At 33.0% G+C, this 18,518-nt stretch overlaps 1 protein-coding gene and 2 long non-coding RNA genes across 4 annotated transcripts in view; all 3 read left to right on the top strand.

The window, feature by feature from the left end:
• Nucleotides 1-742: 742 nt before the first annotated feature.
• LOC136839781 (pro-resilin-like) lies at nt 743-2,061 on the top strand. 2 transcript variants are annotated; one of them, XM_067106118.1, is made up of 3 exons: nt 743-1,245; nt 1,529-1,615; nt 1,752-2,061. In XM_067106118.1, the coding sequence occupies exons 1-3, from the start codon at nt 1,144-1,146 to the stop codon at nt 1,989-1,991; spliced, it is 429 nt and encodes a 142-aa protein (XP_066962219.1). In that variant the 5' UTR covers nt 743-1,143; the 3' UTR covers nt 1,992-2,061. The 2 variants fall into 2 exon arrangements, with proteins under 2 accessions (XP_066962219.1, XP_066962220.1); XM_067106119.1 differs by having other exon boundaries at nt 1,178-1,313.
• Nucleotides 2,062-2,503: 442 nt separating this feature from the next.
• On the top strand, nt 2,504-7,527 carry LOC136839585 (uncharacterized). Its single transcript, XR_010853390.1, has 4 exons — nt 2,504-2,785; nt 2,997-3,126; nt 6,789-7,004; nt 7,283-7,527. It is a non-coding gene; the product is annotated as an uncharacterized lncRNA (long non-coding RNA).
• Nucleotides 7,528-15,601: 8,074 nt separating this feature from the next.
• LOC136839580 (uncharacterized) overlaps nt 15,602-18,518 on the top strand; it is an 8,206-nt gene continuing 5,289 nt past the window's right edge. Inside the window, exon 1 of the long non-coding RNA XR_010853388.1 lies at nt 15,602-16,211. This is a non-coding gene — a long non-coding RNA (uncharacterized lncRNA). The remainder of the gene's footprint in view (nt 16,212-18,518) is intronic.

Genomic DNA, 18,518 nt, shown 5'->3' with positions numbered 1-18,518 from the left:
ATTTTCTCAACATACCCTAAAATCAGTTTAAGATATAGTAACATACAGGAACGGCGGTAATGTTAGAAATCTTCTTACTCTATATGATCTTGTCTAATAATTTTGTACGCACATTATCTTATATGTTGCCATTAAAACATTCTACAGGAGAGCAAAGCACTTTTAAACTGTATTAGACTAGTTATTTGTTAAAGACTGTTTGTGTAATTTTAAGAATTTCTTAAAATATGATATTATTTTTCCATGGAATCTTATAGAAAAGAAATGGAATTTTCGTGATCGAAAACAAAGAGAAAAGAATGAATGAAAATATAAATATAATAAACGGTCATTTAAAAAAAAAACAAAAGTACAAAGGGAAATATCTGATGCTTTAACCAGGCATAACTAAAACAAACAAAAAATGCACCGAAGTTTCTTTAGCGCAATCGAGTTTTCGGTACAGCCTCTACAGCGTATAATCAAGGCTACCGAAATTAGATATAAATTTCGGTAGTCCCAGTATAATACTGTATGAGCCGCGGCCCATGAAACTTTAGCCACGGGCCGGCGGTGGCCTATCCTATATCGCTGCCAGAAGCACGATTATGGTTAATTTTAACCTTAAGTAAAATAAAACTACGAAGCTACAGGGCTGCAATTTGTTATGTTTGATCAACATACCAATTTGAAGCCCTCTAGCCTCAGTAGTTTTTAAGATCTGAGGGCGGACAGAAAAGTGCGTACAGAAAAAAAGTGCGGACGGACAGACAAAGCCAGCACAATAGTTTTCTTTTACATAAAACTAAAAATTAAAAAGGAAAATTAAAAGTTTGCTTTGGCGTCCCATTGAATAAGAAGAAAACTCATTATCAAAATGGCCGTAGGTCTTTATCAAAGAAGTCTTAAAGAACTTGAGGTAAACAAAGGAAAAAAAACAGGAAATAAGGTAACTGTTAACATCAGCAGAATCCCAATCAGATATCCAAGTAACAGTTACGGATCGACTAGAACTTTTTTGTCCAAGTTGAAAAGTCCACAAAGAAGAAGAATCGATCAAGAAACATACATTGGCAACCAACCACAGCGAAGTAACTTGTTATGTCGCAGAAGAATGTCACTTTAGCTTTCGAAACTCCATCGTAAGGTACCTTGAGCGAAGTAATGGCAATGTCAAGGTCAGGTGGGTGGTGTAATAGTGAGGGACTTCTTCGGGAAGGACCTTTCTCCCGTCGACACAATTGGCTCCTCCCTCTTCGACGTCAGGTATATAAAGCCTTCTTGCCACTGTATGTTATCCAGTTCCTTTCGGAGAATTCATCATGATCGCTAAGGTAAAGCAAGGCTAACGATTACTTTTGAATATATCTAAATTATATAAATCAGTCACCGTAGTTGAATATATGCAAAGAGGTATGTTTCAATTCTTTGTTTAGGAAGCTATGAAGGTGATTTACTTAATAGAAAATACTTCTTACGTATGAAGCAGATGCTATGCATGATATCATAGACACATCAACATGTCACTTATTGCGTTACATTTTGTCAGGTTTCCTTGTTAATGGTCCTCGTGGCTGCTGTCTTTGGTGCCCCTTCCCAGCCACAGTATGGATACGCCCCTCCTCCTTCATACGAGGTCAGCTTTTAATCCTGTTATTCTGAAATGGAGAATAATTCCTAATACGTTCAAAATATTTCAGAAAATGATGAAGTGACTTTTGATCCAAAATACTAATAACGGAATGATCTTGTACTTCGGTGCATATTGACAGGAACCTGCCAAGTACGACTTCAACTACGCCGTGAAGGACGACTACTCCGGCAACGACTTCGGCCACGAAGAGGCCCGAGATGGCTACGACACTCAGGGATCCTACTACGTCCTCCTCCCCGACGGTCGCCTGCAGAAGGTGTCCTACAACGTCAACGGAGACTCAGGTTTTGTGGCTGAAGTCACTTACGAGGGAGAGGCTCAGTACCCTGAGTACCACCCGGCGCCTTCCTATGTTTAGTCTATTCATGGAACGATAATACATAACTATTTATGAGACATTTGTTAAATAAAACTATCTTTTAAAGAAATATGTTTTAATATGGCCACTAGGATTGTTTACTGTTCATTTCAGTCGTGGTTAAACTATAATATAAATCCCTCCCTCAAATTCCTCTTTATAAATATATATATATATATATATATATATATATTTATAATATATATATATATATATATATATATATATATATATATATATATATATATATATTATATATAATATATATATATTATATAAATATATATACAGTATTAGATATATTATGTATATATATATATATATATATATATATATATATATATATATATATATATATATATATATATATATATATATATATTATGTAAGTGCCGTATGCATTTTATATTTTATTCATAATTTTGAGGCTTCTTGACTCGACTGCTACAGCGTAACCTCTCAGGACTAACTTATTGGGCAATTGCCAGATCCAAGAAGCTGTAGTTTGACGAAGTGACGATTGTTTATTTGAGGAAAGCCGTCCTCCTCAAAGCTACTGTGTGGCCTTAGAGCAGTTCACAAGACTCATTGGTCAGACCCCATCTGCGATGGACTTCTGCATTTATTAGGCATGTGGACTGGACGAGAGGTGGTGTGCAATCGATTAGGACTGTATAGCTACAACTGATCTTAAGGTGTTACATCCGTTCAACTTGAGCAGTCGTAATATCTGCGGCCTGGACAATTATTGCTCCCATGCTGTTAAATATTTAGGTGGACCCAAATACAGTGTGGTTAGTATCATTGGTTTTGTTTATGTAGTAATATGTGCGATTTAATTAGAAACCATGTTAATGCTTGTTTTTCGGTTTTGGTAATTTTTTTATTTAGCTACAGTAATTAAAAGGTATTATCTGAAATTATCTACTAGATTAAATTTATTTAGGTGATTGGCAATTGAAAGTAAAGTTAGGAAGCCTCATGAGCGTTCTCACTCTCACCCAGTGTGAGTCTGTGACGTGCATGCGGTTAGCAGTAACGCTCACAAGGAAGGTGTGAGGCGACTACGACGACTACGACAACCTTCTCTGCTGTACTTTAAACTACAGAAATTGAATATCGAGGACAGTACAAGGTACCAACGTTGCTCTTCATCCGTAAATATATAAATTTCAGATTCGTATTTTCTCTCCATTCTCAATTCAGTTGTGTCTATCAAATTATATGAATGCATTCATTTAATTCAATTCCCGTAAATTGTTGCAAGAACTTGATAACTTTAAAAGCAATGAGCTTTTGCTGCAGACGGTTGTAAACGTGCCTAACCTTCTAAGCTATGCTGACGTTACAATAGCTGCCCACCACCGATATGGATTTATTCGTTTATATTTGTTGATGAAAATTAAAGCATTAATGATTATCTGAAATGTTCTTTGATGAATAGACGCAAAGAACCAGATGCCTTGTTCGTCTTGTTTTCATGTAATGTATGATCGCCTGTGAGGTATCTTGTTTAACAAAGTGATTCAAACTGCGTCGTAAACGGATGCATTGTTATCATTAATCTTCCTGCTCATCCATCCAGCGTCATATTTGCTTGAAATTTGTTAGCAATTTAATGTCATTAGTCGCTCCTTAATCATTCTCAGTGCGTTTCTCACAGTTCCTGCTGGATAAGAATCGGGTTCTTTGTATACCTGATTTAAATCTTGCCCATTGAAAATCTTAGTCTATATTAAAAAAAGTCGTTGGAGCGGTAGGGACATTCCTAGCTTCAAGCAGAAATTAAGAATGAGGTATTTCATCATATTTAAAAGGAAGCAGAAATGTGAAGTTTATATTATACTTGAGAAAAAGAAATTTGAAGCAATGATGTAGGTTTAAAAACCATTAATTTCTGCTTAAGGGAAATTTTGATAAATGTTTATCAGTCTGAAATAAAAACTGAAAAAGAGGAATTTTCTTATTAAACTGAAAAATAATTTGAAAGACACCAACTTTACATTCAAAATGTCCCCGTATAATGAAAAAACGCACGAAAAGATTAAGAAAAAGGATGTCTTGTTTGGCACAAATTGGAACAAAAGATAGATAAAAAGAAAATTCAAATGAAAATGAATCTAATTAGGCTCAAATGGAGATGAATTTTACGAGTCCAAATGATAATGAATTTCATTAGGTTCAAAGGAAACTCACAGAGTACCTGAGCCTGGCACCATCCTGCTGCTATTTTCCGTTTGTAGAAGTAACAAACTTTAATGGCATTTTGAAAATTAGTCAGCTTTTAGTGCTTACACTCTCATTAAAAGCATCTTTAAAAGAATTTTTTCTTTATTATTTCAGTGAATGTATATTTGATCGATCGGATTTATATCAAAGGCTTCGAGAGTGTATGTTAGGTTCTGGTTGTAGTGAAATTATATTCATTTTTCAGGCTTCACTTCTGGACTACCAATATCAAAGTTGATGAAAACTGTTAAATGTCCGCAAATGTCAATTTATTTACAACAAGCCAGCAGCTGTCGGAATAGATTTCAAAATGCTTCGCTAAAAGAATATTTTTTTTCTTCAATGAGAGTAATTCTAATGACGGGATTTATATACGAGTATAAGGGTTCAGAATTGTATGGAAGGATTTGGGTGAGGTGGGATCGTACTCACTTTTGAGATCACATCTGGGATGCTTCGATCAGAGTTGACGAATGTCAGTAAATGTCAGCATCCATACAAAAAAATCGACAGGTCTCGCACTAGATTTCAAAATGTAAGTAAGCAACCTATCTCAACGTCAAGTGATTTTCTATGGGGTGAAAGGAAGAGCAAATTGACGCCGTAAAATGAGTGAAGGCGGGAGAGAGTAAGTGGCGTTTGTTATTCTTGGTTTCATGGTTTAACAAAGGTCTGAATATATCATGTGCCTTTTATCCTCACGCGGTGTAGACCTAAGATATGTTAGCCATCATATTTTCACCCCGAAAGAGAGAGCGAGTACAGGCAATTATTAACATCAAAGGTGATGTGATTGCTGTCACTCATCACTGGCAACGGTTTTGGAGGTGGTGCAGATGGACCCCCTTGATCCCCCAAGGGAGGTCGTTAACTACAACAAAAGGGAAATGCTCATTGCGGCTTCAGTGAACTACTGAATCATTTTGCATGGCGGTCGATCCATGTGTTTCACCTCAACCGCAACGTATTTTTCCTACGAATCATTTTGCGTTCGCTTTTCTGTACTGTATGTCTTTTTTATTTTCGTTTATTCAAATTTTATATATTGGTGCGGTTTTACTCGTGTGATCATTTTGTTTTTACTACCCTCCATTTTTTCGTTCATTGCACAATCACGATGTGCTTACTTATTCGAATATATTTACTCTTATTTAAAGCGTGAGTGGTTCTGCTTAAATGATTTTCAGTTTAACTCGTGAGCTTTGATGCAGCCTGAAAATATCTTGACAACAGTAGTCTGGAAGACTTCTTTTTATATTGGCATGTTCATATTTACTCACCTGCCCCCGTCATTTTCTATATCATTAATCTTCTCATCAAAATATATTTAGCTTCTTATAACTCGTGTTTATTATTTCTGATTATCTCTCCTGCTCTTCCGATCTATTTATTTTTTATATGTATCTTTCTCTTAAAAAGTTATTTTTGTGTTTTAATGATTCGATTCAAATGAAACCTTTTGTTTGTTTGATATAACTTTCAGGATTTTAACAGCCCTCTTTGCCAGTAGTGTCTTTAATATATTATTGCAACGCATTTAGAGTAAACTAATTAACCCAACGTTGCTGTAAAAGCGGCCCCTGAAACCTAATAAGTAACGGGTCCGTATGTGTTACTTTTCCGGTTAATCGTAAACAGTCTCGCTTCGAGATGGAGGGATTGCAAAATTCATTCAATAAGGATCGTATTAACTGATGGTTTTTTCTCGAAGTGAATTTTTTCCACAGTGGACGCAAATAGCCTTCCGGAGAGAGAGAGAGAGAGAGAGAGAGAGAGAGAGAGAGAGAGAGAGAGAGAGAGAGAGAGAGAGAGAGAGAGAGAGAGAGAGAGAGCTAATGCTTGACAATTTCGTCTTGTTGTTCTTTCAAAAAGGCTCCTTTCGTATACAGAACGAATGGCTTCAGCCACATTTCTTCCGTAGTTATTTAACGTTTTATCTCGCCATTTTTTCTCTATTCTGTTTATTTGCTTTTGTTTGCTGTAGTTTCTGAGCTTCTTTAATGAGAGCTTCATGGTCCTTCTTTCCCAGCCCTAGCTCTTCGTTGGACAAGTCGGTAGAGCTGTGGACTAGCACTCGCTAGGCCCGAGTTCAAGTCTCCGGCCGGCTGATGAAGAGTTAGAGGATTTTATTTCTAGTGATAGAAATTAATTTCTCGCCATAATATGGTTCGGATTCCACAGTAAGCTGTAGGTCCCGTTGCTAAGTAACCTGTTGGTTCTTAGCCACGTAAAATAAGTCTAATCCTTCGGACCAAGCCCTAGGAGAGCTGTTAATCATCTCAGTGGTCTGGTAAAACTAAGGTATACTTAACTTTAACTTTTTCCCAGCTCTTCTGCGGAACGCACCTCAAATTTGTATTTCTTGTTTATTTTACTGTCAGTTTTTCTTTTGACTCGTGAAACCGAGACATTCATATTTGAGCAAACATAGATGAGATGGAAAATCTGGTAACACTCATTAGCATATACCCGGACAACTGAAAGGAAACTGGGCTTTGGAATAAAAAGAAAAATGTCAAAATGCTTATGCTGATAAAATCCGTTCATCTTGGTTGTTTGCTGTTGCAGTGATGACGCCAGCGGGTCGTGAAATATATCTGCAAGGAAGAAGAACTTTTTATCGTACCCAAAAATCATTAGATCAAGTGTGGCATGCGAGTGAAGTTCAACCACTAAGGACTCTCGTTTCCTGAAGAAGCTCAGTCTTATGTTTATGATGAGGCGTCCCTTTTAGCAGCTTTTGTAGGAAACTAATTTCCCTGAGCCAGCGATAACTGTTCACCGGTAAGTATTATACAGATTCAAACATTTTATTTCCCTTGTCGTCTCTACAGTATATATAATGTTTATATTCAACGCCTGGAAATCAGTCATGCTATATTTATTTATTTCAAATATCGAAGATAAAACTTATAAGAAGCCAGTTTTCTCATTCAAACAAATGTCTTAAAGGTTTTAAGGTGTGGTACAGAGAGAGAGAGAGAGAGAGAGAGAGAGAGAGAGAGAGAGATTGATATATTTATCGCCAATCTCTGTTCTCTGTCACCCATCCTCTTACACAGGACGTCAATCACGACTCCAGTCACGGGAGCACGGACGAAGACCCCAGGATGATGGCCTTCTTCTTCCTCGTCCAACTGGATCTGGAGGGCTGGACTTCAAATACGGACCTCTCGGACGACCAGGAGGACCTCGAGATGCTGCAGACGGTCAGTCCAGAGGAGGAAGATAGGCTACCGAAGCCGCCACTCAGTCTTCTGCCGTGACTTCCCAGTCGGACGACAATATTGACTCCTCAGCCCAGGTAAAGTTTGTTCTTCTCTCGGGCCACCTTCTTTTATTCAGCTCGGTTTTGCTTTCAGTTCTCTCTCTCTCTCTCTCTCTCTCTCTCTCAGGCCATTCTTTTATTCCTCTCAGGTTCCCTTTCAGACCTTTCAAATATGAATATTTTATAGTATATTGTTTAAGATTGTGAAATTGATTATATAGCTACACCATTGATTATATAGTTACTGAATTGATTATATAGTAACTAAATTGGTTATATAGTTACCGAATTGATTGTATAGTAATTAATTCATATAGTTACTGAATTGATTATATAGTAACTAAATTGATTATATAGTTACTGAATTGCTTATAAAACAAATAAATTGATTGTGTAGTTACTGAATTGAATATAGTAATTAAATCGGTTATATAGTCACTTAATTGAATATATAATTTATATAGTTACTGAACTGAGTAAATAGTAACTGAATTGATTATATAGTTACCGAATTGATTATACAGTTACTAAATTTAATATATAATTGCTAATTGCTTACATAGTTACTAAACTGATTATATAGTAACTATATTGTTTATATAGGTACTGAATTGATTATATAGTACCTAAATTGATTATATAGTTAGCGAATTAATTATATAGTTACTGAATTGATTATATAGTTTCTAAATTGAATATATATTTACTGAATTGAGTATATAATTGCTGAATTGATTATATAGTTACTAAATTGATTATATAGTTACTGAATTGATTATATAGTTACTGAATTGATTATATAGTTATTAAATTGATTATATAGTTACTGAATTGATTATATTGTAAATAAATTATATAGTTATTGAATAGATTACATAGTTACTGATTTGATTATATTGTAATTAAATTATATAGTTATTAAATTTATTATATAGTTACTGAATTGATTGTATAGTTACTAAATTTATTATAAATTTACTAAATTGATTCTGTAGTTACTAAATTTTGTGTATAGTTACTAAATTGATTGTTAACTAAATTTTTTCATAGTTACTGAATTGATTATATTGTAACCTAATTGATTATATATTTAGTGAATTGATTATATAGTAACTAAACTGATTACATGGTTAGTGAATTGACTATTTAGTAATATTGATTATATAGTTATTAATTTGATTATATAGTAAATAAATTTATTACATAGTTACTAAAATTTTTATATAGTTACTGAATTGATTATATAGTTACTAAATTGATTAGATAGTTACTAAATTGATTATATAGTTACTGAATTGATTAGATAGTTACTAAATTTATTATATAGCTGCTAAATTGAATTTATAGTTAAATAATACCAAAATACTCATAAAGACATTTGCAAAGAAGAGATATCTGTAACTATATAACTAAACTTCCATTTAACCAAAGAATTTCAGTGACTGGCAGAGGTTTTGAATAAAAATGGAAGACGATTCCGCACGATATATCGAAATTAATTTGCCGTTTGCCCCATGGACTGGTGGTCAGAGGCACGGAGGAAGGAGTTCCTACTTAAACAGGACAGACAACATTCTGTCATCAAACCTGGTCCTTTCACTTTCTGTCACTATCAAAATTCTCTCCTGGGGACAGAGCCACCAAGAAAGTAACCCTTCTCAAAACTTATTTTTATAGTTTGTGGAGGACCAGTTATTGATTTATCTGAGAAACTGGTAAGCCCTCTCGCACCTGCTTTGCTGCTAGAGAGAGAGAGAGAGAGAGAGAGAGAGAGAGAGAGAGAGAGAGAGAGAGATGGTCTTTTTTAAATCTGGCGGTTAATCTTTATCAGCGTAGAGATTCACCTTCATTTCAAGGGGCGTACGAAAAATATACTCCGCCTTCCTAGGTATTGCCAAATTAATATTTAAAATAGCCTTATAAATCTTTTAATTTGCTTAAATTCATTCATACTTTGGTATAAATTTTATTAATAAACATTTAATATTTAATTTTTAATTGAATAATTAACTTAATTCAATTTATAGCGCGACTAATAATAGGAAAAGAATAGTTTTTTAGACATTTAACAGAGGAGACTGGCAATGCCGTTAATATTTGCCAATAGATGGCGGTAGCAAATTTTTTTAAGTTTTTGAAAATGTAAATATGTAGTTTCAGTGGCTAATATATATTGTGTTTTTGGCTTCTTATAATATTCTATTATATAGTCGTATTTCTTAATTACTCAGTAATATAATCTTTTAAACATTATTTTAACATCCTACTGTAGTTTCAATGGAAATTATTCATTAGATTAGATGGATAAGGAAAGAATTTATTTCTAAGTATGTATCCTTAGAGTTTCCCAAATCCTCTTAACTTTATGGTATTTTTTCAAATATCTTTCAGAATTTGGACTTATAAGTTCTTTTGGACAGATTTGTACTTATCAGTTATCATGTCTTTAATTTAACAAGAAACCTTTCATTATATTTACATGCACCACTTAAAGTTACCTAATCACATATATGTACTGATCACTCACTATTGCTTTAATTTTAAAGCGAAAGTTTCGCTATGTACTTCGTAACCGCATTTCATACCGAATTTTTAAAGGTGAAATAATCATTAACAAAAAGCACTACTTAGTGACTGACTTAGTGTTTCTTCAAGTTGCCCCAGATGCCTCTCAGTATCAGCGTGTTACCGTGACAAGACTTGAGCCCTGCTCAAGTGACCTAAGTTATCATTATCAAGTTATATTGAAAACATCATTAATTTATTTCAAGTTGTGTGTGAATACAAATCTTGCCTAATTAAAGTTGATATTTATGTCGGGAAAACAGTTACTACATATATCCTGTTTGTTCCTTCCAGGATAATTTTAGACAAATCATATGAATCCAGAATCCACGATGGTTGACATGACAGCTTCCTGGCTACTCAGGGCCAGAAGTTGGAAGGATTTCAATCAATAACTATGGTGTTTACAAATGACTATTGATTCTTCATAGCTTTGTTGTTGCAAGGTGAGATTGTTTTTGTTTTCCAGTTAGGATAATGGCAGAAATTGCCTCTAGGGGTCATATTATTAGTGAAATAGATGGTGATAGGCTACTGATAACGATGGTGTGTTTATTCACCCTAAGAGTGTCCAGTTTTGGGGTGAAATTTGGGAGAAGGACACTACTTGATGCTATATGCTTTAAATTTTGGGTTATTCATATGAATTTTTAATGACTTTTTAGACCTAGCGAAAGAAAATTTTAGTGTATTAACTTTGAGTTATGGTCTGATAAGCTTTTCATATGTTAGCTACCACCAGATGACTTACGTACCAACAGGATATAGGCTACTATCTGTGTTTTGCGTAGTTTTGACATTGAATCTTTGCGAAATTTAGGGAGACCCTAGAACAAAGCTATACATGGTGTGTAGAAAGAAGCACAGCTGGGTACCATTAACTGTGAAAATGAGTGGTAGATACTAACACAAGTTACTGGTAAGATAAACTGAAAGCCTTACTGGTTATGTAGGCAAAATGTCACCATCAAATTGAACGTAACTTAATCCACAGAGTTAATAGATACCAACCTGGCCAAACCTAACCAAGGACACAAAAACCTCTCAAGCTTTGGCTGAAATTTGGAACTCATTATTTCTTACGAAGGAGAAAGGATGGATTAGTGGAGTTATTTTACAAACCTCTCTTGAGTCAACTGCTGCTTCAGGTAATTCGTAAATCGTGTAGTCATTTTTGTCTTGGTTTTGTTTCAAATTCATCTTGATAACTGATATTTATATTCAGTGATGAAAAAAAACACTACAGGATAAAGCCAAAGGAGTTGACATGGAGTGGTAATGGACTTGCAAGATCTTTTAATTAAACATGAATGCTTGAAAAGTTGACAACTGTAACTTCAAGCATAGAACTAACCATACAAAGATAGATTATAAAAGGTTTGCTGGTAATGTTCCATTTAAACATTATATAGTTAATGTTTATATAGTAACTGAATTGATTATATAGTTACTGAATTGATTATACAGTAACTAAATTGATTGTATAGTTACTAAATTGTTTATATAGTAAATAAATTCATTATATAGTTACCAAATTGATTATATAGTAACTAAATTGATTATATAGTTACTAAATTTATTATGTAGTAACTAGACTGATTATATAGTTACTAAATTGACTATATAGATACTAAGTTTATTGTATAGTTGCTAAATTGATTACAGAGTTACTAAATTGATGATATAGTAACTAAATTGTTTATATACTGTAGTTATTGAATTGATTATATAGTAACTAGATATTTATATAGTTGATTATATCTTTCATTGATTATATAGTTACTACATTCCTTATATTGTTACCCCACTGATTATATAGTAACTAAATTGGTTATATAGTTACTAATTTGATTATATAGTACATGGTTATTATATTGTTTATATAGTTGCTATATTGATTATTTAGTAACTAAATTGATTATATCGTTTCTGAATTGATTATATAGTTACTGAATTGATTATGTAGTTACTGAATTTATTATATATTTACTACATTGATTATATAGCAACTAAATTGGTTATATAGTTACTGAATTGATTATATAGTTAGAGATTATTGATTACATTGTTACAGAATTGATATAACTATTGAATTCATTATATAGTTACTAAATTTATTACATACCTTGTAAACAGAATTTATAGTAAAAAATGCCAATTTTTGTCAGACATCTGTAACTATATAACTATATAAATATATAACTGAACTTCCATTTAAACAAAGAATGGCATTGACTGGCAGAGGTTTTGCATCAAAATGGAAGACTATACTCCACGATATATCGGAATTAATTTGTCGTTTGTCCCAAAATGGTCAGACACAGAGTTTTCCTAAAACAGGACAGACAACATTCTGTCATAAATCTTTTTCACTTTCTGTCATAATGTCATGATTGTCAAAATGCCCTCATATGTTGGTAGAACCACTTGACGTTTAAAACTATTTTTATAGTTTAATACCAGTTATTGATTTATCTGAAAATTGGTGACCCCTTCAACCTATTATAATTTGAGAGAGAGAGAGAGAGAGAGAGAGAGAAAAGAGAGAGTTTTTTTAATTTTGTCAGCGACGAAAAATAGACTAAGAAAGTGCTGTATTGCCAAAATTAGTGTTTGAAACATCTTTATAAATCTTTTAATATACATGATTTAGTCATATATTGGTAGAGATTTTATTAATACAAGTTTAATATGAAATTTTTAATTTGGTGATTCGATTATTATAATTTATATAGGATAATAATAGTAGAAAAAGAATAGTTTTTTTAGACATGTTTCCCTTAGACTGACAATGCTGTATTTGAAATTGGCTAAATAAATTTTAAGTTTTTGAAAATGTAAATACGTAGATTCAGTGGCAAATATATAATATGTGTTGGCTTCAGATAAGTTTCCCTTACATAATTGTGTTTCTTAATTACAGAATTGGGACATCACTTCAGAGACATACTGTAAGTTCCTTTGGACATGTTTGTACTAATCAGTCATCAATACTTTAATTTAACAACAAAAAACCTTTCATTATGTTTATATGTACGACTTAAAGTTTCCTCAATTCTGATCACCTTTCGGTATTGGTTCAAATAATTTTGGAAAAGACATTATCTTAGAGACTTCTAACTTAATTGCACATATTTGTACCGATCAATTATTATTGCTTTAATTTTAAAGCGAAGTTTTCGTCATATAATTCGTAATTCCATTTTATACCGAATTTTTAAGGGCAAAATAATCATTCCCAAAAAGCACCATTCAGTGACTGACTTTGTGTTTCTTCAAGTTGCCACCATGATGCCTTTATGGGGTCATATTAGTGAAATGGATGGTGAAGGCTACTGATAACGATGGTGTGTTATTCACTCTATGGATGTCATTTTGGGGTTGGGGAATTTGGGGAGGACACTTGATGCTTCATACTTTATATTTTGGATTATTCATTTGAATTTTTAATGAATTCTTAGACCTACCTAAACAAATGTCTAGTGTATTAACTTTAAATTATGGTCTAATAAGTTTTTCATATGTTAGCTACCACCAGATGACTTAGTATCAACAGGATATACTATCTGTGTTTTGAGCAGTTTTGACTTTGTATCTTTACAAAATTTAGGGAGACCCTAGAGCCAAGCTATACATACTGTGTAGAAAGAAGCACAGCTGGGTACCATTAGCTGTGAAAGTGAGTGGTAGATACTACCAGAAGTTACTGGTAAAATAAACAGAAAGCCTTAGTGGTAATGTAGACAAAATGTCAGCATCTAATTGAATGTAGCTCAACCCACAGAGTTAATAGACACTAACCTGACCAAACCTAACCTAGGACACACTGACCTCTCAAGCCTTGGCTGAAATTTGGAACTCATTATTTCTTACGAAGGAGAAAAGATGGATTAGTGGAGTTATTTTACAAACATTTCTTAAGGTAACTGCTGCTTCAGGTAACTCAGAAATCGTGTTCATTTTTTTTTGTGTGTGATCTTGGTTTTGTTTCAAATTCAAATATTATGATGTCTTAGGATATTAAATATTCAGTGATGAAATTGGACAATTACAGTACAAGATAAAGCTCAAAGGAGTTGACAAAGAGTGGTAATGGTAACTTGCAAGTTTTTTTACTTGAACATGAGTGATGTAAGTGCTAACCTATTGCTTCAAGTGTGGCTACAAGCATAGAAGGGTAGCCATTATAAAGTAGACACTTTGCTATGAAAAGGTTTGCTTGGTATTATGTGGTGCCATTACTGAATTGATTATATAGTTACTAAATTGATTATATAGTTACTTGATTGATTATATAGTTACTAAATTGATTATATAGTTACTGAATTCATTATATAATTACTGAATTTATTATATAGTTACTAAATTGATTATATAATGACTGAATTCATTATATAATTACTAAATTGATTATATAGTCACTGCATTGTTTATATAGTAACTAAATTTATTATAATGTTACTAAATTGATTATATAGCTACTGAATTGATTATATAGTTACTGAATTGATTATATAATTACTGAATTAATTATACAGTAACCAAATTGATTAACCAAATTGATTATATAGTTAGTGAATTGATTACATAGCTGCTAAATTGAATTTATAATTAAATAATACTAAAGTATTTATAAAGTACTTTGTTAAGAACAGATGTCTGTAACTATACAAGTAAACTCCTATTTAACTAAAGAATACCAGTGATTGGCAGAGTTTTTACATCAAAATGGAAGACGATTCCACACGATATATCGAAATTAATTTGCCGTTTGCCCCAGGGACTGGTGGTCAGAGGCACGGAGGAAGGAGTTCCTACTTAAACAGGACAGACAACCTTCTGTCAACAAACTCGATCCTTTCACTTTCTGTCATTCTGTCAAAATTCCCTCCTGGGCCCAAACCACTAAGAATGTGACCCTCCCAAACTTCTTTGAACAGTTTGTGGAAGACCAGTTATTAATTTATCTGAGAAATGGGCAACCCTCTTGCACCTGCCTCGCTGAGAGAGAGAGAGAGTCTTTTTTTTAATCCTGGCGGTTAATTTTTATCAGCGTAGAGATTCGCCTTCATTTCAAGAGGCGTACGAAAAATAGACTCCGCCTTCCTAGTATTGCCATCATTAGTCTTTGAAATATTATTAGTATAAGTCTCTTAGTTTACTTAAATTCATTCATACTCTGGTATAAATTTTATTAATAAATATTATTTGAATTCTTAATTTAATGATTAATTTATTGTAATTTATGGGGCAATTTATAATAAAAAAAGAATAGACTTTTTTTTAGACATTTAGGAGTGGAGACGGACAAATGCTGTCAGTATTTGCCAATAGATGGCGACAGCAAATTTTTTTTAAGTTTTTGAAAATGTAAACATGTAGTTTCAATGGGTAATATACATAATGTATTTGGCTTCATATAAGTTTCTCTTACATAAATGTATTTCTTAATTACTCTATGAAGTAATTTTGTTAAATTATCTTAATATCCTAGTTTCAATGGAAATTATACATTAGATAAGGAAAGGACTTATTTGTATGTATGTATTCCTTAGAGTTTCCCAAATCCCCCTTGACTTTATGGTATTGGTTCAAATAATTTTGAAAATTAAGACGTTCTCTAAGAAACTTATAGCTTTAATTGCACAGATTTGTACTAATCAATCATCATTGCTTTAATTTTAAAGCAAAATTTTCGTTTTATACTTCGTAATTCTATTTTATATACCGAATTTTTAAAGGTGAATTAATTATTTCCAAAAAGCACCATTCAGTGAGTCAGTGACTGACTTCGTGTTTCTTCAAGTGCCAACAGATGTCTCTCATTATCAGTTGTGTCACTGTTACAAGACTGGTGCCTTGCCCAAGTGACCTAATTTATTATTATCAAGTTAATTGAAAACATCATTAATTTATTTCAAGTTGTGTATAAATACAAAACTGCCTAATTACCGTAAGTTGTATTTATGTAGGAAAACATTTACTACATATATCCTGTTTGTTCCTTTGAGGATAATTTTAGACAAATCAAGTGAATCCAAGATGGTTGACATGACAGCTCCCTGGCTACTCAGAGGCAGAAGTTGGAAGAATTTCAATCAATAATTATGGTGTTTACAAATGGCTGTTGATTCTTCATGGCTTTATTGTGTTGCAAGGTGAGATTGTTTTAGTTTTCTAGTTAGGATAATGACAGAAAGTGCTTTTATGGGGTCATATTAGCAGTGACATGGACAGTGATAGGCTACTGATAACGGTGGTTGTTATTCACCCTAAGGGTGTCCATTTTTTGGCGGTAAATATGGGGAGAAGGACACTTGATGTTTCGTACTTTATATTTTGGGTTATTTATACGAATTTCTGGTGATTTTTAGAACTACCTAAACAAATTTGTAGTGTGTCAACTTTAAATTATGGTCTAATAAGTTTTTCACATGTTAGCTACCACCATATGACTTGTGTACCAACAGGATATTGGCCACTATCTGTGTTTTGAGCAGTTTTGACTTTGTATCCTTGCAAAATTTATGGAGACCCTAGAGCCAAGCTATACATACTGTGTAGAAAGAAGCACAGCTGGGTACCATTAGCTGTGAAAATGAGTGGTAGATGCTACCACAAGTTATTGGTAAAATGAACAGAAAGCCTTAGTAGTGGTGTAGGCAAAATGTCAGCATCAAATTGAACGTAGCCTAACCCACAGAGTTAATAGATACCAACCTGACCAAACCTAACCTAGGACACACTGACCTCTCAAGCCTTGGCTGAAATTTGGATCACATTATTTCCTACGAAGGAGAAAGGATGGATTAGTAGAGTTGTTTTACAAACCTTTCTTAAGTTAACTGCTGCTTCAGGTAACTCGGAAATCGTGTAGTAATTTTTTGTGCGATCTTGGTTTTGTTTCAAATTCAAATATTATGATGCCTTAGGATATTTAATATTCAATGATGAAATTGGACAATTACAGTACAAGAGAAGACCCAAAGGAGTTGACAAAGAGTGGTAATGGTAACTCAGCAAGCTTTTTGACTTGAGCATGAGTGATTGAAGAGTTAGCCTGCAGCTTCAAGTATGGCTACAAGCATAGAAGGGTAGCCATTACAAAGTAGATAGATTGCTATGAAAAGGTTTGCTTGGTATTATGTGGTGCCAAATACTATTTCTGAAGGTGTTGAGGATCTATTAGTGCCAAATTCAGACCTGGAATGGCTTGGGGGCTTTCTGGGCTCTGGTCCAATGTTTAGATTGATCAAACTGTGACTAGGAAGGACAGCTTTTAGTATTCAGTTTATATCATGAAGTAACATCGCAGTCAGGGTATGTAATTAATCCCATATTCAGGATATTTTTAAAAACTGGGCTAATATAATATTACTAGTTCATTATATCCTGCACTTAATGAGCAATTTATTTACCAAATATAGCAGGAAGCGATACGTATGAAATTTCAATATTTTTAGTGAATTTCAGTACTCTGGACAGCACAAAGACTGTCTTTACTGTTGCTAAAATTACATTGAGGTTTTTATTTTATTTTTATGCTGTTAAGTTATTTGAAGCTTTGTGCATACTGTTAAGGAAATCAATTAGCTATTGGTTTTATATTCTCAAAAGTTCTAAGTAAGGTTGCTGATAGATATGACGTGCCTAATGTGACTTGCAGCAAAATGATTCTGTAGGCTTTATGCTTCACAATGACCAATACTGTACCCCATATTACTGAGAAATCTGATATATAAAACCTTTGTAAAAATGTTTTGTCAGAAGAATTAAATTGTATTAATGTTATTAACCAAAGTCAATCTTATTAACTAAATGAATTTAGGACATAAATATCAGTTAGGTTATTTTTTGTTCCAATATTCACGATATTAAGTAAAGTTAATGTTATTAACTGAGCATCTAGGCCTTAGATAAACGTGTGGTTATTATTTGATCCTATACTAATGTTAGGTTAATAGCTTAGTTAATTTAGGCCTTAAATATCAGGTTATTTATGGGTCCAGTACTCATGTTATTAAGCAAAGTTTGGTATAAACTGAATTTAGTTAGTCCTTAAAAATCATTTAGGTTATTTATTGGTCCAAAATTATTGTTATTAACTCAATTAATTTAGACCTCATATAGGTGTGGTTATTCAATTGCTCCAATATTAATGTTATTAACTAAATTGATTTAGTCCTTAAATAAGTGTGGTTATTAAACTGATCCAATATTAGTGTTGGTTCTTAGCCACGTAAAATAAGTCTAATCCTTCAGGCCAGCCCTAGGAGAGCTGTTAATCAGCTCAGTGGTCTGGTTAAACTAAGATATACTTTTTTTTATTAACTAATGAATTTAGGCCTTAAGTGTGGTTATTAAATTGCCCCAATATTAATGTTATTAACTAACGAATTTAGGACTTCAGTAAGTGTGGTTATTAATTTGCTCCAATATTAATGTTAATAACTAAATGGATTTAG

The sequence above is a fragment of the Macrobrachium rosenbergii genome, chromosome 6 (genome assembly GCF_040412425.1).
Source record: "Macrobrachium rosenbergii isolate ZJJX-2024 chromosome 6, ASM4041242v1, whole genome shotgun sequence".
Taxonomy (NCBI): domain Eukaryota; kingdom Metazoa; phylum Arthropoda; class Malacostraca; order Decapoda; family Palaemonidae; genus Macrobrachium; species Macrobrachium rosenbergii.
The sequence above is the reverse complement of the archived record's forward strand: the minus strand, read 5'-3'. Positions and strand labels throughout refer to the sequence as shown.